The sequence below is a fragment of the Heliangelus exortis genome, chromosome 17 (assembly GCF_036169615.1).
Source record: "Heliangelus exortis chromosome 17, bHelExo1.hap1, whole genome shotgun sequence".
NCBI lineage: Eukaryota > Metazoa > Chordata > Aves > Apodiformes > Trochilidae > Heliangelus > Heliangelus exortis.
In genome coordinates, this window is record NC_092438.1 from 2,663,406 (window position 1) to 2,682,875 (window position 19,470).

The 19,470-nt window shown below is 44.1% G+C and overlaps 1 protein-coding gene and 1 long non-coding RNA gene across 3 annotated transcripts; both read right to left on the reverse strand.

Annotated features, from left to right (window-relative positions):
* Nucleotides 1-1,032: 1,032 nt before the first annotated feature.
* LOC139804238 (uncharacterized) lies at nucleotides 1,033-2,123 on the reverse strand. The gene is made up of 2 exons (XM_071761249.1): nucleotides 2,082-2,123; nucleotides 1,033-2,025 (listed from the first exon to the last, which is right to left on the reverse strand). The coding sequence occupies exons 1-2, from the start codon at nucleotides 2,121-2,123 to the stop codon at nucleotides 1,033-1,035; spliced, it is 1,035 nt and encodes a 344-aa protein (XP_071617350.1).
* On the reverse strand, nucleotides 2,123-8,678 carry LOC139804282 (uncharacterized). Of its 2 annotated transcripts, none has more exons than XR_011729318.1 (3): nucleotides 8,509-8,678; nucleotides 6,299-6,419; nucleotides 2,123-2,365 (listed from the first exon to the last, which is right to left on the reverse strand). It is a non-coding gene; the product is annotated as an uncharacterized lncRNA (long non-coding RNA). The 2 variants fall into 2 exon arrangements; XR_011729319.1 differs by lacking the exon at nucleotides 2,123-2,365 and adding an exon at nucleotides 2,726-2,858.
* Between the last annotated feature and the right edge of the window lie 10,792 nt (nucleotides 8,679-19,470).

Below are 19,470 nucleotides of genomic sequence, written 5' to 3' on the forward strand. Positions count from 1 at the left end.
TGACTCCAGCACAGAAGTACTCAGCTGTGATATTCAGGAATCACCCTGAACCTACAGCACTAGTAGAACAAAAACTCTCCTTATTTAATAACCATTTTAAATTCATGAAACCAAACTGTGGAGCTAAGGCTGAGGCACAGGAACACAACTAAAATACCACCTGGCATGTTCTTCCTCTTCAAGTTGTGCTAGGGGAGGTTTAGATTAGGTAACAGGAAAAATTTCTTCACTGAAAGGCTTTTCAGGCACTGAAACAGGATGCCCAAGGAGGTGGCTGAGTTGCCATCCCTGAGGATATTTAAAAGACGTGTAGATGTGGTACTAATGGACATGGTTTAGTGGCAGACCTGGCAGTGTTGGGTCAACAGCTGGACTTGATCTTATAGGTCTTTCCCAACCAAAATAATCCCATGACTCAACAAGCTATTTGACCAAGCAGAATTGCATCACAGCAGAAATACTGTCTATTGACTTTTTTCCCCCTTGTATTTAATAATTAATTTATATTTTCTGCCAAATAGATGTGCAAAAATGCTCCACCAGCAACTCCCTTCCATCCCCACAAGCTGCTCTAACTCAGTTTCTCAGTTTGGTGTAGCTAAGCCCAGGAGATAAAACAGCAACTAAACAACATTAACATACTGAAAAGGTGCAGGAAATTTTCCTGGGTGATGGAAGCAGCCACTAGGCAGATGACGAGACACCAGGCACAGCCACGCTCCACGTGGGTCACCCCACCAACTGCTGTCACCCAGCAAACATCCCCTGGACCTCAGACAGAAATCCACCAAGGAGCACATGGAAGCTTGTTAATTTGCTGAGCAAATTGCACTTGGCTTTTCCTCTCATGCGAGATAAACAGCCAGAGGGGAAAATTACTTACCCAGAGTGCCAGCTTCAGGGTAGCTGAATGCAGCCCTGGCCCAGCGCTGCTGCTGCTGCCCGCAGATGTCACCAAAGCCACCTGAGCACCAACAAACCCTCGGGTCAGCTGCCGCCTCCACACCAGGAAGCTTCACACCTGCTCCTGGCTCAGCAGAAAGCCCCAGCCAGCCCTACAACTCCACCATGGTTCAACCTCCCACCCTGGACCTGGCCAACACGCTTATAGCTGAGCCCTTCCCAGCACACACCGCCCTTATGGCGGCCCTCCTCACCACCCTCATGGCCACCATCCTCACCACCCTCATGGCCGCCCTCCTCACCGCCCTCATGGCCACCCTCCTCACCGCCCTCATGGCCGCCTTCCTTGCCGCCCTCCTCACTGCCCTCAGGGCCACCTTCCTTGCCGCCCTCCTCACCTCCCTCACCGCCTCCCTCCTCACCGCCCTCGTGGCTGCCTTCCTTGCCGCCCTCCTCACTGCCCTCATGGCCGCCCTCCTCACCGCCCTCATGGCCACCTTCCTTGCCGCCCTCCTCACTACCCTCATGGCCGCCCTCCTCACCGCCCTCATGGCCACCTTCCTCACCACCCTCATGGCCGCCTTCCTTGCCGCTCTCCTCACCGCCCTCACTGCCTCCCTTCTCACCGCCCTCGTGGCTGCTTTCCTTGCCGCCCTCCTCACTGCCCTCATGGCCACCCTCCTCACCACCCTCATGGCCCCCCTCCTCACCACCCTCATGGCCACCATCCTCACTGCCCTCATGGCCGCCCTTCTCACCGCCCTCATGGCAGCCTTCCTTACCGCCCTCATTGCCACCCTCCTCACCACCCTCGTGGCCGCCCTCCTCACCGCCCTCATGGCCGCCTTCCTTGCCGCCCTCCTCACTGCCCTTCTCACCACCCTCATGGCTGCCTTCCTCACCACCCTCATGGCCACCATCCTCACCGCCCTCATGGCTGCCTTCCTTGCCACCCTCCTCACCACCCTCATGGCCACCTTCCTTGCCACCCTCCTCACCACCCTCACAGCCGCCCTCCTCACTGCCTTCATGGCCACCTTCCTTGCCACCCTCCTCACCTCCCTCATGGCCGCCCTCCTCACCGCCCTCATGGCTGCCTTCCTTGCCACTATCCTCGCCGCCCTCCTCACCGCCCTCATGGCCACCCTCCTCACTGCCCTCATGGCCGCCCTCCTCACCGCCCTCATGGCTGCCTTCCTCACCACCCTCATGGCCACCATCCTCACTGCCCTCATGGCCGCCTTCCTTGCCGCCCTCCTCACGGGCAGCCTTGGGTGCGGTGCTTGAGGCAACGGGCAGTACTGTCCCACTGAGGCAGGCAGCTGCGCTTATCAGTGACTCCAGATCTTGCCTCCACACAGCTTTTTGCTTTAAAACTCCCCTTTCAGCCTTTAATGGGCTCTATTGTCCTCCTCTTATTACATTTCTTGCACCCTGTAGACGCCTTTTTGGTTTCAAGAAGCTGAGGAAGACCTGAAAGGAACTGAGAAAAAGAGCAAGCAAACAAAAAGCCTGGTCAAACTGTCCTAAAGGTTAAAACAAATCCCAGCCCACAAAATACACTGATAAACAGCAATTTCCTCTTAAATCTCCAAGTTCTGTCTGCTTTCCTCATTTCCACGCTCCTGACTTCCTCCTGTTCCCTCAGCACCACTGCTGACCCTGCTTCCAGCACCAAATGAGCCATAGCCCCCAAACAAACAGCTATGTATTGATCTAAACTCCAGGCCCCAAAGCATTTGACATTTTCTCAAAAGAACAAGAAGAACCCAGCAACTACAGATCTGCCCAGAGATGCTTCCTCTGCCTACTGACGGACTTCCACTCTGTAGAGGGTTTGCTGACCCCAAATGTTAATGGAGATTCAATGACACCACCCAGCTAACCTTCCAATGTTCCTCAGGGGTGCTGGTGCTCTGCCCTTGACAGTTGTCCTCACAAAAACCTCTCGGTTGCTTTACAGGAGACAGCAAGAAATTCAACTTCGTACTCAGTATGTACAGATCCTGGACCAAGTGCAGTTTTACTGACATGCATGAAGTTACATCAGAATTGATTCACCCCAGCAAGTTAGACTCTAGCTCGCTATCAGTACCCTTGTTGCCTTTCAAAAGAGCATGCACACACGGCCCACAAGGACAAATTCATTGCTTGCTCAAACAGCCCCAGAATCTGCTCCCCTGGTCAGGCAGAGCAGGCTGAGTTCATCTGATGCCTTGGGAGACTGTAAAGACTGTGCTGAGGGGCCCAATGCACCATCAATGTTTGTCCAGGAATGCCAGGAAACCCCCCAGCATTCCATAGGGAGGTAGAGAGTACATTTCAGCTATTCCTGAATATGAGCTGTAAAGAAATAACCTCATTTGGAGCTCTTATATCATGTAGAGTATGAATTAGTGACCCAAAGGACCTATAATAATTTTGATGGAAATACTACCAAGAACAGCTGATTTTTATTTTTTTTTTAAGGGGAGGGATACTGACTTCCCATAATCTCTCTCCTTGTGGATGGTAAGGCAGAGTGCCCTTGGCTTCTTGTGATCACTAAGTACTCTCTCTGATTTTCATCGATATTTTCAAGGGTAGGAGAGAACTTCACTCCTCTCAAGTACCTCTCAGGCAAAGATGAAAAGCTTGTGAGCATGCCAATTATATAACCTGACTGAGCTGCCTTGTCAGTGAAGAGCTTTGCAGGATGCATTCTGGCTTCACAAGATGGAAATTCAACTTTTGTTCAAGTAGCTTGATTTGGTGACTTCACTGTTTAAGCCATGTAAGTTGCTGTGATCAGTCAGAAGCAATACCTCAAAGGAAGGTTGCTGAGAATAATTCTACCGGGTTTTTAAGTTGTTGACTATTCTGAGTCTCAAGGGTAGCACGCAAGCAAGACCACTGCAAGACAAGGGTTGATGTGTGCTGCACATATGCCTACTCTTCATGACAGAGTTCGAAGTTGAGATACTGGACAGGCCCCAAGTAGGTTCCTACTGTGCAGTGGGCATGGCAGATCTGGCAGGGAAGTTTCATAGCCACATTCATGCTGAACTACATCCAGATCAGTAATGTTTCCTGGTTTGTTATTGTGGGCCCTGTACCAAGTCATACACAGCCATGCTGTTTCCTGGACTAAGATGGCTTGTGTGCAGCTGACTGTGTCACTTCCAAACATTTCTCCTCTCCCTGATCTACAGATGTATAAACTGTGTTAGAGTGCTTTAGATTGCCAGGCCTTTGGGACATGGACAGTTCTTTTTTTGACAGGTTTGTGCGGTGCCTTCCATCCTGAGGCCTCACTTTTGGACAGAAATACACAAGTGTTCCTGCAGTTCAAGCAACAACAGGGTAACAAGAGGCCCTCCTTCTGTGGCAGGAGGACAGAGCAATAAAACTGCTGCTCTTGTGGAAGCTGAAAGCAAGAAAAACTATCAGTAAAATGAATCTGGAGGAAAACGAGCTCATTAGCCAAGCTGCATGCAAGCTTAAAAATGTATCAGTCTAGATCTGGAAGTTCATGTTCAAACCCATGAATTCAGAATAAATTTATTATGCAGTGGATTTCCAGCTCCACTGAGCTTAATGGGATTTGTTATTCTGCTAAATGGGCTTTTCCCTCAGAGCATCTTGTTTCATTAGAACATGTACCAGAGGTTTGGGTGAATGAGGTGTATAAACACAAAACAGCCACACCAGCTGCCCTTTTTTTTTTGCACACAGAAGTGTTAATTCCTCTTACAGATTGTGAGTGCACATGTACTGTGTTCCACAGATGAGGGCATGCATATAAAATGGTCACAGAAGCAAGGGGACACAGTGGTATTCTCTATGCTGAAAGCCAAAGAGAAACTGCAGGCAATTTCACAGGTCCCTTGAAGGAAGGTTTTGACTTGCTAATGGTCCCCAGTGTGTTCAGATTCAAAATCAGAACTATCTTCCTTGCACTAACATTGCTTACAACAAGTTCTCCAAAAGCCAACTAGCACTTTGGGACACGACAGATGTCTATAGAACTGTCTATATTTAATAACACTTTGATTCACAGTAGGACTAGGTGGACCTGGCAAAATCAAGGCCTTGAGACTCCCTGTTTTCTGTAAAGTGTCTAAAACCTAAGTGTAAACACAGAAAAAAACCACAAGGAAGGCAACAGATCATTTCACTGAACTGATGCCAAGACATTGAAGCAGCACATGATCCTGGCAACAAACCCAGGAGTGAACCCCAGCCCTGCTTCTTAATTCAACACCCAAATGAAACTCCTTTTCTGATGGTCACCAAAGAGTCCAAGCCCAGTGTGCCCAGACTACATGCTAAGGGTAATCAGAACACTAATTTTCTGTCAGCTCTGGTTATCTAAAATTAGAGTACTTTGCCATTCTGACCAGCCAGTTGAGGGTAAATGTTACAACCCTTAGTCAGGCAATGCATCCATTAAGATACCAGTTTTGCAACTTTTTATTGTATTGTATGCTACACTGACCACCATATTCCTGCTGTTCACAATCATTTCATTTTCATATGTAATATTATGATGTTTCTCAAGGAAAACTTAAAACCAATTTCAGCAGCTATAGGGCTATTTTCAGTTCAACTTAATTTCTGGTGAAGAACAGAATAGACCCCATAAAACCATCAAGGAAAACAAGATAGTCAGTGTCTAAATTTCTGACAGCATCAGTAACAACAAATCTAATGTGAAATGGCCCGAGTTTTCCCCAGATACCCATTTTGTACCTTGTATAGAATAGAAACCTTGTTAAAAATAAAATTAATGTACAGAACAAGGATCGAACAAATTAATAAAAGCTGTGGGACTTGAAAAGAAATGGTTTCTTTCTTTGTTGCTTTCATTTGTGTCTGTATTCATGACTGTGTGTAAATCTAAATACATTCCCAAGCCTGAGGGCAATGTTGATTCAGAAACAGAACAAAAATTAAAGAAACAATGACCCGTTGAAATAAATGGCAAAACTCCTTTGACTTCAGCAGAGGCAGAATTTTGCCCCAGATATTTGGGCCAAACTTACCAATAGCCAGAAGGTAGTAAATATGACCTTTGAAATCCAGAGAACAGAAGGAGAAAAATGGTCTCTGGATTGTCCATCTGTTCTGTAAAATTTTCCTGAAAATGGACCAGACAATGCTAAGAAATTGCTTCCCTACCCCCACCATCTCCTCATAGTCTGGTGACGCTTCTTTCTCCACTACCTCAGGGTTAGTGTAAGCTCCTTCAGCAGACACCTCAGTCTAGCGTTTGGTGGAGTAATTATGTAGCTTCTTGTGATACAGGCCAGATCAGAATTTACTTTCAAGCTGTGACAGATGACCTCATGCTGTCTTTGTGTGAGGGGGGATCAGTGCAGACCAGTGGCATGGGGTAAATACCTTCCCTGCTTACTCACTTCCACGCAGAACCAGTCCTATGCTGATTACTGTGACTCCATCCCTGTAGTTTCTCCTCTTCTCACACCTTTGCAGCTGCCATCCTGAGATATAGAGCTCATTTCCAGATAGAGGCACTGAGGAAAATAGAGACCATAATTCAACCAACTGGTTTCAGAGCCTAAGTTACAGAGAGCATAGATGTAATGAAGTATGCAATGAAACCTGGTAAGATATCTGCCAATCTCCCTTAGTGCCCTACCAAAACCTGCATGACAATGGTGTCCTTGAAATTTATATTGTTGTAACTGCTCCAGCCTATGCACTGAAAAATTATCTGGGTGTCATCAGCAGCTCCCTCAGAGATCAGGAAGTGTGGGCAATTTCATTGATGTTGCTTGTGTGTATTGTTAAAGGACTATATTTGGAAAATGGCCTTAGAGGTTACAGAGTGCCCTCACTCTAAGGACTTGATCACACCCAAGCACCTTGGCCAGAGACTGACTGGGGTTCAAGGCTGCACAGGGACAACCATTCTCTTGAGCCTGGCTATGGGTTCCTCAAGTGTCCTGTGAGGATGGGGGTGGCATGGTATCAGCTTCCCACAGACTTGCATTTCTAGAAGTTTGGCACCCACTGCTGGTGTTTGAGTAGTCCCTGACCAAACTTGTCTACTGAACCCAGACCCTCTGCCTGACTAGGACAGAGTGGTAGTAGCAGAAATCATATCAAAATGCTACCCTGTCTCTGCTGCATTGGGGGACTCAAGATGCAGAAGAACAGCTACTGATTTAATCCATAAGGCTGCCTGATCTGCAAATGAACCTTCTTTCTATTGGCATGAGCTCAAATTTTTTGTCTCCTTGCTGCTGTGGTACAAAGCAGCAGTAACACCCAACAGCCACCCAGCAGCCAGGTGGGATTTAGCACTGCCATTGTTACAACAACAGTCTTCAGGTAGAGTAGAAGTCAGCAGAACAGAGCCCCAGTTTAAGGTGGGATGAGGCATTCCTGGGACAACCCCTACTGCTCTAATTTTTCTAGTATTTACCTTTCATTGGCTAGGAGTTTGGAATGGCTCTGGGAGTAAATCCCTCCTGGATGACTCCCAAGGTCACTTCCATAGCTGCAGGACTGAGAAATGCACTGAAGCTTGGCCAGCTGATAATCTTTGCCTTGCTTATGCCAATTGAATCCTTTCTGCTTTTCCTGGAGCTAGCCAGACTGCAGGCCCCTGTTAAATAATGATGATTATGTTCTTTTTGCTCACTGCTGACAAAGAATTATAGACCCTCATTTAGAGCTCATTTCAAAACCATGAGATTCTGTAATTGAAAGTGGCTGAAGCTAATTTGATAACCCAGTTCTGAACACAGCTGACTAACTACTTTCCCTTTGTCCTTTCAACAGTAATGGCTTTGTCAGGAAAGTCTTCTGTGCTACTTTTAAGAGGGCAATTATGACAGAGGTTGAAAACTATTGTTCTGTGACAGGCTGCAATTTCAACATTGCCTTCAGGTTCCCAGCAAGGACAGGGACATGGCAATAGGTTCAAATGCCCTCCAGCCACATCTGCCCTGTCAAACACCCACCCAGCCCTCACTGGAGATGCAGAGCTCCATCTAGAAAAGCATATGACATTTCCCAAACTGACATGGGTATTTGCTGGGTTCCCCCAGGATGGCAGGGAGCTGAGTGTCTCAGTGCCCATACCCTACCTGGCAGCTCCCTCAGGCTCACCAGACCAACCACCCTTGCTTAAATAAAATCCCACTGCTGCACCAGAATACCCTGAAGGCTGACTTATAGCTGCCATCAGGTTACTGGACAGGGATGCTGCACTAGTGGCCAGGTCTAAAGAATCTCTCTCATGTTTAAAAGGAGGGTAAAATTTCTACAGCATGAATAGGAAGATCTTTATCCCAATGAACATGTGGGGTGCACACACACACAGGCACTGCTGACTGCACTGGCAAAATTCCTTCAATCAGGAACACTCCCATGGAGCAGGATACTCTGGCACTGCTTCTTAACCTCCAAAAGGTCAAAGCAGCCTAAAGAGGCAATACAACAGGAGCTAGAAAATAACACCTGAATGTGAACCCTGCCTGGTGCTCTATCTGCCAAGCTGCTATCTGTAGTTCTCCTTTGCTCTTGTGATTATCAGCCCTGATCTCTGAGCACATTCACTGCTGCACAAGGAGCAGAGCAAAAAAGCCCTTTTACCTCTAATTCCTGGCTGTCTCATGGTCACATTTGCACCTCAGAGTGTAGAGGATTCTGGTGATGAACTCAGTTTTCTGTAAACCTCCTTTGAAGTGATAACCAAGAGAAGCTTGCTGATTGCAAGATATGTATCTTTAGTATCTAAGTAAATTTTTCCTGGTGTTTTTTGGATTCCCTGTGGTAAAGAGAAGAAATGTAAATAACATGGAGAACAGTTCTCTAGCTATAGCCTGAAGCTGTGTTCAGAGCTGCTCTGGCTGTTGTAGTAATTACCATAAGCAAATTGCTAAATTGTGTGCTGTGATAAAATGATGGATTACAACATGGGAGAAATCATTAACACATTGATTAGCAGCACAGGCCTTCAAAATCACTATCTAAGCAAATACTGAGCAAATTCAAATTTTGTTACAAGTGCTACCTTCCAGAAGCAAGAATCAGGAAATACCAACATATAAATCACCAGAGTACCAAAATTAAATTTTAACCATTAAAGTTGGTTCTGTAATGGTTTCTAATGTGGTTGTAGTTGTTCATAAAGGGTTCCTGTTTTGTGCCTCCCTGTACTCACAGGGAGAGGGCTGTAATGGTGTCTGACACTCTGGGACCTTCCTCCAGGTTTACTGGTGCATGTCCCCTTCCTTTTCTCTCTGCTGCATGTATTTTAAACATTATGCCAGAGTGGATGCTGGAATGGTGTTTTCATACCATGCAATGTATACCTCCTAGCTTAGGAAAAAAAGGACCATTTATATTAGAGCATAGATAGTACCTTGTTTAAAAAAAAATCAAAATAGTTTTGTTTTGAATGTGGTGAGATTTTATTTTCTTTTCTTATTAAAGAAAATGTTTCCCTGCACTTACATATTGAAAGGATCTCCTGCCCAAAGCCTATGTATTCACTGGCAGGATCTGCTGCTAGGTATTCCCTCACAGTGGCTTTAATAATCCAAGCAGCCTGTTATTGCCAAAGCTAATAGCAGTAGGCTTCACTTCTTATTCAGCACAAGTGCCTGGTAGTTTATAAAATTACCCTTTTGAATGCATTTCCTTCTAGCATGTCAATCCCATCCTGCTCCCCACCTCTCCCCTCCTCTTGTTTTAAATAAGGGGAGACACAAATATTGAATTTTAAGACATCACTGTAACAAAAATGGGGGTGTCAATAGTCACACACTATTTTCACTGGTGTGAAAAATACAGAAGCCTACCCCATAGCTCTGTGTCAGCATGTTCAGTGAACCCCAGAGGATTCCCAAATTCATTATCAGCAGAACACAAAATCAATACAAGGCTGGGATTTCACTTACTGACTTGGGTACTGCCACACTAGTGACTATACCTATAGGCCTTGCTGTGGTACCTGCTCCCAGAAAATGGGAACACTCACAGACACTCTCTCCAGAGGTGGGGACAATGAATCCACGTGCAGATCCAGATCCCTGAGGTGCAGGGACACCAAAAGCTCTGTCTGGGCTGCAGAAACACTCAACTCAATCCCTTCCCACTCCTAACTGCTGGGCTAGAAAACAACCTGAAAATCAGGGATTCCCTCTGTTTCGCTGTCAGATTAAATCATGGACATGGAAATTAGTGACCAGTGATTTCAGGGTCTGTATCTGTAAATGAAACAGAGCTTCAATAAGTGGGCAATTTATTTCACTTGATTAAACTCACTGATTTGTGGTATGAATCCATTCAGTAAAATGTCCTTTTAATAAGTAAAAGAATACCTTTCAAAACAGAAAGATTTGCAGATGTGATGTTCAGTTCCTACTTCATTTCCTGCTCCAAGGCAGTTCTCAGCAATCAGAGACAGAGCATCCTTCGCCAAGGAGGGTCCATTTTATGAATTTTTATGGCAAACTTCTCACTGTTTCTCTTCTAAACTGTAGCATATTGGAGTTTTATTTTTTTAAAGAACTAATTAAGCAACTTCATACATAGTTCCAAGAGTGCCTCCCAGGACAGCATTAATTTTAATAACATCTTAAAATGAAAAATTCAAGATATGCCACTAACAGTGAATATACGTAGTTAATAGCTTTTCATCTTGTTGCACTTGCTTGGCACTACATTTATCATAGCACTGGTCTTGTTTTGGCACCCTTCTCATCCATTCCTCATCCACTGATTTTTATATCATCACTTATCTTTCACCAAGCAATATAATTTCTGCATTACCATACAGGCAAAGTCACACACTTAGCAAACTCTTCATAAACATTTACATCAGCAGCTGTCTGTATTAGACATCAAATGTTCATTTCTGGAGGAGTCTGCAGTTTCATCAACTATTTTGGTAAATCACCTCCCAGAAACAGACTCAGAAATATCCCTCACAAATATAAGTGTCAGAACTTCCATGAGCATCCTTCAACTAACAAGTTGTAGGAAATTGTCCTGGTTCTTCTTCAGCCACAAGGAATGTGCAGGCTGCAGGAACTGATAATGAATAACACAGCATCCAGCCCCTCCACCAGATAACCCCTCTGGCCAGACAGACAAACAGTCTAACAGCACAAGTCCCTATTTTCCTATTTGAGGAGGATCTTCCCATTTTTGCCTTTCTTCAGGGATTCTGGGTCACCTGACACTGTGGCTGTTTACAGAATACCTGTTGTTCTGCAGTAAGACAAAGTAGTACAGTACTTCTGAAATTTGTCTTCTACCCCTTTAGAGTTGGAAAGCTGGTTTGTTGAGACTAGGCAGTTGGCTACTTATTCAAATGGAGTTTCCACCTAAAAGCCATGCAAGAGCAGAAACAAAGCTGATATCATTAGTCCCAGGATAACAAAGACATTGAAAATCTGAAACTCAGGAATAACACTTGTACTTACACACCTGGGGGACTTCATGCTGGCAGGAGCCAAGAACAGCAGTGACCCTGGAGTTAAAGCTACTTGCTATGCTTTCCAATACACTGCAACTATTTGTTTGCCTGCTAAGCCATGACACTCATGTTCCTTCTAGAGTATGTAGAATTTGATCAACTGAAGAGAAGGAAACAAAACCACTTATAAGTCCTTCAGAGTACAAAGTGCTTCAGCATTTTACTTACTGCTGTCTTTCTTTTGAGTCTGGTAATAAAGACCACAGCTGAAGACCTCATGCTCTCCAGCATAGGAGACACATTCCTGTGTGGAGCAAAGAGTAGGTCTGAACAAGGATAGAGGCTGCAAAAGGGCTCATGTTTGCTGGCCTATCTTTTCATTGCTAAAGGAGCATGGGGACAGTGAGCAAACAGAGGGAGAAAAGCTGATTTTGCAGGTCTGGGACTTAGCCCTCAGAGGGGGCAGCTGAGAGAAACTGTTCTTAGAGTAACCTGAGTGGAGGACCTCACGCCCAGAAAAAAACCCATTGCTTTAGCTTCCTGGAAAGGAGGAAGGACACAGCTGCTCTGGCTGCAGAGATCAGGAGGGATGGAAGGCAGGAAGGCTCACACTGCTACACAGGTTTCCCCTTCCCTGCCTGCACCTGACTGCTGGGAGCCACCAGCTAAGCAAAGAGAAGGATTTCAGGACACAAGGCTCTAATTGTGGTTTATTGAACATCACAGTCGATGAAATCCTTAATTCAATTCAAGGCAATGCCAAAACTATCTCTGCCTTCAATCAAGCAAGCATTTTTCCCACCCCACTATTTCTCCAATCAGATCTGTTTCCTGTTGATATCCATTATATTTTTCTGAAGCTCTTCTGAACATTTTCAGAGGGAATTAACTGATTTCATCTCTTCTCCTTTTAACACTTCTGTAATATAATTGTATTATTTGACCTACATGAAACTCTGACAGTGTACTTTTCAGGTTTTCCATTTTGTGCAGTTAATTTTTGTAGGAATCAATAAAGGTCACGTTATTTAAAAATGCACAGCCTGAGCAGAGTGCAGAAAAGTCCACAGAACCACTCAGTGTTTCCACAGAGATGCCTGTATTATTTTTTTTCATCAGCAGATGGTACAGGTGACATCTGCAAAAGCAAAGGGCACAGCTGGGTTACAGCTCAGGTTATGGAAAGCAACAACATCTACTACGTGTCACCTGTTTGGACTACATGATTCATCTTTCTCTGAGAACAAAGTGCTTCCCCTATGCATAGAAAATGATTGAATGCTTCCTATTTATGACAGAAGTGATGCCTTGTACCCCAGTGGGGACAGAAGAGTAAAAGACTATAGTAGTAACAATCAGGTACAACACTCATTAACAAATAGCAAGGCTATAGCCCTTAAATGTTTTCTAGGTTGTGGAGTTAAAGCCCTTCTCATGAAGGATGTCAACCTAAAAGCAATCATCAGGATTCTGACAAAAAAGGGAAGACCTTTTTCCCTGGGAACATCTATGTTTCAGTACTGCAACATTTTTTAAAGCCATGGTGGTGTCTGCATTGAGGATTTTGGCTGATGTGGTCTTGGCCTGACTGGAGCAATGAGGGCTGGGGCAGAGGGGTGCCCACATGCCACATGTCCAGCTGGCACCAGCAAAGTGCCACCACTGCTTTCCCTTCCCAGCTGGCTCCAAGTACTGACACTCATTTGATCCAAATTGAGAGGAAAAAGCTTTTGGTTCTGGGGAAGGAGTTACCAAGCAAGCTCAAAGCAAGCATGCAGTGAGTTTCCCACTACTGAGCAGAAACTGGTGAATTTTAGATCATGTTAATTGTATTTTTTCGTTTAATGAATACATCTTTTACATCTAGCATTGCTGACAAGGGCTTTTTATAGCTCTGTTGTGCTTCTATTTCTGTCAAGTGCTCCCCAGTCTGGACTCCACTCCAGGTATTCTGCTTCTGTACCTTACTTGAATGTACTGACCAAATCCACATTATTACAGACATGACAGACATCTGTGGAGAATGATATTCTTGAATGCAGAGCAAATAGCTGATGCTGTCAGATGCTCCAATCTCTGCACCAGTTCTAAGCATTCAAAGCAGCTGATAATGCAATTTGGTGTTCCCCTGGAAGCAGGGAGAGGGCATGCACTTCCAGAGGAATAGCTGGCATGAATGCAAGAGAACCCCAAAGTTCAGTCCCACCCCCTTACTTGAACTCTATTAAAAATATTCTGAATGTGTGCTTTTTGTCAGGGACTTTTCTGCATGCTGGTGATAATGTTGCCTTGTTCAGAAGGGTCAGCAAGAACAGTACAGAGTATTTTCCAATTAAGTGGTCAGAATTACTTAGCTGAGTCCTTTTATTTAAAAAAATAAAAGTTGCTTAACATCTCAACAAAGCAAGATCTTCTTGGCTTGATTCAGGCTTGCATCTGAAAACAAAAAGGGCAAGAGTGCAAATGGCATCCTGTCCTTGGAGTGGGAAATAAACCCAAAAGTACTATCTCCAGATTTGAACCCCTGATTTCATAGTTCAGCACTGAGGTACTCACACCCTCAGCATTTTTGGTATTTCATCTGATCTATAGCATAGTCTCAGCAGTACAGCACTTCAAAGCTTAATATAAAACTGCAGGATTGCTCACAGCTTTCAAGAGGGTCCAGAAAATCCTACAAAATCACAGTGAGATTGCATACAAGCAATAAGATATAAAAAACTGCCACCAAGGCAGTCCAGTCAGTTCCTTTTTATCATTTTATATAAAGCTGATACCAGTAGCTATCAAAAGGGTAACACTGCACCATTAGACAATTGATTGCCATCCCCTAAATCAGAGAAGCAATTGATACCCAGCTCATGGGGACAACTGATAACCAGAAATTACAACACAGACCAACAAAGCAGGATTTTCATGCCCAAGTCATGCCTGAGGATCCCCTTAGCCTCTAGAATTAGGAAAACTCTCCCCCATTTTCACTTGTCAAAGCAAGACCTCTGTGATTGCAGCATTGAAAGCTGGGCTGGGGGCACCTTTCTCAAGCAAGAACTGAAGCCACTGGCCAGTAATCTCTAAAGAGAAATATGGGATTTTAAAGAGAAAGTCACTGTAACTACCAAGGAGAGCATCTCAGAACTGGAAGGGAAATATGTGTATTTTGGCAGCCCAGTGACTTCAGAGCCAGAACTACCTTCAGCAGTACCAGGAGGAAGGGCTCCAGGACCGTGTCCTCCACAGTTACAGAGTAAGACCCTGAATCCCCAAGGACAGATCAGGGAAGTGACACTGCAAGGCATCTGAGGAACTGCAGGGTAGTCTGTGGCTGGTTTCTGTTGGATGGAGAAACTTTTCCAAAGCAGCCAGCTCTGATGATGTCTTACAGAGTGAGATAAGAGCAAAAAGCAATAAACCACGTGGCTGGATTAATATTATCATTAAATAATAGCAATATGTATTTCAGAACCTAATTTTGCAGGGCTCCAGACCTCTCATTTTGTGCTCTTAATTCACACTCTCTTTATAACAAGCCTCTTCCATATCTTACACTGCCCTGTCTGACGTTCTTGAACACTCCTCTTCCTGCTGGTTAAGGATGAGGAATAATGGACAACTAAGTGTAACTATCCAGTGTGATGCTACCAGCTGCAGCCTGGATTTAGCAATAAGCATTATGTTCCATCACCATTCATTCTGTTTGAAAGGCAGTTTCTGCCTTTGCACACTCCTTGTGTGCAGCCCTGCCAGAAGCCTGGGGGAGGGCAGCAGGGGAGACTGCACCAGGCACTGCCTGAGGAGAAGTTTCCTACCAAAGGTAGCAAGGGTGCTGCATGGAGGGGGACACCCTCTCCCTGCTCTGAAAACAAGAAGACATTTCCTGCTCAGCTGGGACAGGGCAGCTCTTCAGCTGTAGCCACTGTGTACTGTGGAGTGGAGGGGAAAAGGAGGCAAAAGCACCTTCAAGGACTGCAGCAGGAGTTTTCCTTAACCTTGTCCTCATCCAGGTGGGATGCAGGAGTAGGCTCCCATGTCCAAAGAATACTGTGAGCTCAAGGCTGTGTTTTCTCACCTGAAATCAGTGGTAGCTTCAATAGTGGCTCCTGATCTCTACATCTCCCTAAACCAGCAGCAAACCTGTCCTGAAGAGAATCCTGTACAGCACCCTGAGCAGACTGAAGTGGACTTGGGGTGCCCATCATCCTTCATCCTCAGCTCCCTGTAAAAGACAGGGAGAGGCTCCTGACTCTGCAAGCCACATAAACATAGTAAATGCATTTACTGGAAGAAAGTAAGCAACAACAGGTGTCCTTCAAAGCCCTCAATGACTGTTAAAGGAATTTACATTTGTGAATAAATAGCAGTAGAAATTATATGACAGCTTCTCATTATTAAAATTAAGACCCTACTTAATCCTGCCAGTGTCAGTGGGACCTAAGATGACCTGCTAAGTGCTGGTCACAAAAGGCAATGTTGCTTAAGGGAAGTTCAAATGGCAGCAATACATTTAATAAATGGAGCTGTCTTTGTGGCTGCTGAAGTCACTGGCAAAATCCCATGGCTTTCAGTGAAGCAACAAAACAGAACTTTTAGAGACTCTCTGTCACAAGTGCCCTGGGCAACGCTGTAGTTTTGGGGACTTCAAAGGTTTTGGGGACTGGAAAGAATTTTGGTACTGTTCAGTCAGATGTTCCCCACCAAACAGTGCCTGGTGTAGACGTTGGAGAAAATTCCTTATCTCCTACACAGCCTTCTATCACCTTGACCTTTTTTTCCTCTGCCTGCAAAATGAGGATGCTAGTGGTCACCCCTACTTCTAATGTGCTTTTAAATTTTAATACACTTGTAAAGTTTCTCCCCAGCATTCTTCTTATATTACCCACTCTGAGGTACAAGATATCCCATAATGTCATAATGTCAAGTGAGACCTTAAATTCAAACCCTGATCACTTAGCAGAGAGCATTTACCACATATGTTCAATGAGGCTTCCTGTGAGCAACCTTACCTAAGAAAGGAAAGGATTTATGCTGATTGGCTTTTGGGGTTTTATTTTTCCTCCATATATTTTATTGCTAAGTCAAGGATTGATAAGTAAAACAATGCATTTCCAGCAGATTTGTCAAAATGTAAAATTATTGATTTTTGAAGAAGCTTGTCCACAGTGCAAGTGAAAGCTTGAATCAATAGGGATAAATTAGGACTTCTCCAGCTATATAAATGTTACAATAACAGAGCCTTTAATGCATTAAAAATTCTGTACATCAGATGACAAAAATAGTTTAAATTTACCTTTTCTATTTTAAAAGACAAGGTAAAGTATCAATTATCTGCCGTGCTAAATTCCAAACAGGATGCTGTTTTTCCAGATATATTCTTTTCCAGAGACACTATTTTTCTTGAGTCCTATAGACTCTCATCATCCTCACATGATTGCACTCAGCCTCTGCTGTACCAATATAGGAACTGCACAGCTCCTTCTTGGGGGAGACACTCATGTCCCAGGAGCACAGAGAAGCCCTGGTCTGACAAACTTTACAACCAGCCTTGCAGTCACCTCCAGCTGCTTTCCACCTGCCTGTGAGCCATTAGCCCAAATTCCAGAGCCATATCCTGCCCATACAGACCCCTCTGAAGAGAGTGGAAGGTGTCAGTACCCAGGACCCAGCCCTCACAAAGTTTCTCACCTCATGTTGTTCACCACTGTGGTTTAGCAATGAGCTAACTCTGTCCTGGGCCTTTTTGCTAAATTAAATGCCAGAGCTGGAATAATTTGTCCTCATTTACTTTTCCCTCCAGGATGCAGAGACATTGTCCTTCAATAACATCTTTGCTACTACTGGACCCATATCACACTTGTTGCCTTCTTGGTTTTCAGAGACACCAGCAAGTTTCTTGCTTGATCTTGCTTGTCCTCCTGCATTTCTCTCCAATTATTTTGTCTTTGTGATGCCTGCCCAAGTTAGGCTCGAGGCAGGCATTAGAAGAGCATGATTTCCCAGGGAGCAGCAGACACAGGCATTACCCTGACCTTACTCCACACTTCCTGGAGATTTTGGCGTGGTAACTTTAAATGTCTTCTAAATGACTGAACAAGCACAGTTCTATCTCTTGGGCACTTTTTTGTACCAGAATTAATTATATGAGTATTTTGTTATTTATGAGATTCTGATGGTGACCTAGAGAAGCACTGCGGATTGTTGGGAATATCAGGAAGGGAATGGGAAGGTGATCAGCCTCATGGTTGGTCTGAGAGTTCAGGTGTGGCAGGTGCTTGCAGGAAAAGAAAAGAGAAAATTGTTCATCTTCCAAGTGCCTGCCTGTCTTACAGCAACCTTACACTGAGCCAGAACTTGCTTGTGAGAGGTCAGCAGATATTCCTCTTGGGGCTGAGAAAACATTGGTTTAAATACTTCAGATGGGCTTTCAGACAATATGGTTTTTTGCAACAGTTACACTGTTCCCCAGAAGTTGCTCAGATGAGACATTTCAATTGTTTATGTGGGATGAAGCATTTGGCAACCAGACAGAGAAAACCAGATTATTTTTTTTAGGAGAAGCTTTATCCCTATAGTGTAATTGTTTTGTCACATGTCTTTCCCTCTCTCAAGGCTGAGAAGTTTTTGGCAGCACTAACTGTAAAGCTTGCAGAGGACATGGTTTCTAGCACAGCTCCTCTGGTGAACCCAGTGAGACCAATCCCTGGGGGCTGGAAGTGGGTTCAGCTCCACTGACAACTATAGCAAGGCTGATTTACACCTGCAGAAGGCAAGACCAAATATGTTTTAAACTTGGAGGCTTGAATTCTAGCTATGAATATAGCTTAATGGCTCATATGACTCTGTTTCAAGACTGTGAATAAGGCCATTTCCATGAACTGTGGTAATGGGATATTACAGCATTACAGTAGTTTTGGTTGGCTTCTTCTTTCTTCTGGTCTTTTTATTGGAAGTACCCATGCAATTGCACATAAATAGATTTATTTTTTATAGCTCTTGATGTACAATGACTTTTTAATGGTATTTTTGTTGCATCTGCTCGAGCTGATGATTAGGCCTGAGAACAGAAAACTTTAACTAGTACACTTTCTTGACTTGAGGCAGGTAATAGCTCTGGTGCTCAAAGGACTGGACATATACAACAAGACACACCCATCAAGCTGATCTTTAGAAATGCAGCTGTACTTACAAGAATGCCAAAATATGTTCTCAGTTGCATGCAAACTGTGCTCTTTTATGTGGCACAGAAAAATACATCCCTAGATGGATGGGATATCCTGTGGCTTTTGGTTCACCTTGACCTGATAGCTGGAGAGCCTGTGTGTTTTATTTAATATACTCAACATTCACACCCAGGAGCATTCCCATACACAAAACTGGGAACGTTCCAGGCAGGCAAATTTCTGTGTTAGAATTTGACAAGGCAGCTTTGTGCTTTTTTTTCACTTTTAAGGATGTACACAAACAATTGTGAGCAATCCTAAACTAATGGGTATGAACAGTATACGCAGAGGTTTAACATGAGCAATAAGAGGTCTGGGGCCAGGCTGTACAGGGTCAGACATCCTGTGCATTCCCTGGTAACACATACCAAGAAATATGGACTCTCCAGCCTATTCCATTTACCTTAAAAGGCAGGTCTCCCATTTTCATAGCTTTTCCCTAGTAGCAGGGCAATAATCAGGTCCTGAATGTTAAGCTGAAATAATGAAAAAAAAAAAAAAAAAAAAATCTATTTTTCATATTTATTAAAATTCCACAGTGTGTAGGCTCTCTAAAGAGTCATTAAGTGATGAGTTCTTTACACAAAATTTAACTAATTTCCTTTAAAAATTCTCCATCAGGGCTTCCCAAAATGTTTACCAGTACAATAAACCATCACAGGTTGTAAGTCATTTGCCTCCAGACAAAATAAACATTTTGGAACATTTTGATTTCTGCTGTCTAATAAATGAAGTGCTACAATTCTAAACTTAATATCTGGCATCAACATTACTTTTCCTTGCTTTACATCCTTCCTAGAGGTTCATCATGACACAAAAAGATAAATTGTTGTAATATTTTTTGCGCATAGGGAAACATTTGTTTTTTCCTCTGAGTTTGTCTTTCAAGATGACTTAGTTACCATTTTTTTC

Bases quoted from the DNA above. Each gene is read 5' to 3' on its own strand.
- LOC139804238 (XM_071761249.1), bottom strand. From the start codon at position 2,123: ATGGTGGCCATGAGGGTGGTGAGGAAGGCAGCCATGAGGGCG. The intron at 2,026-2,081 runs GTGAGGAGGGCG...GGCGGTGAGGAG, and splicing joins GGAAGGCAGCCATGAGGGCG to GGCGGCGAGGATAGTGGCAA.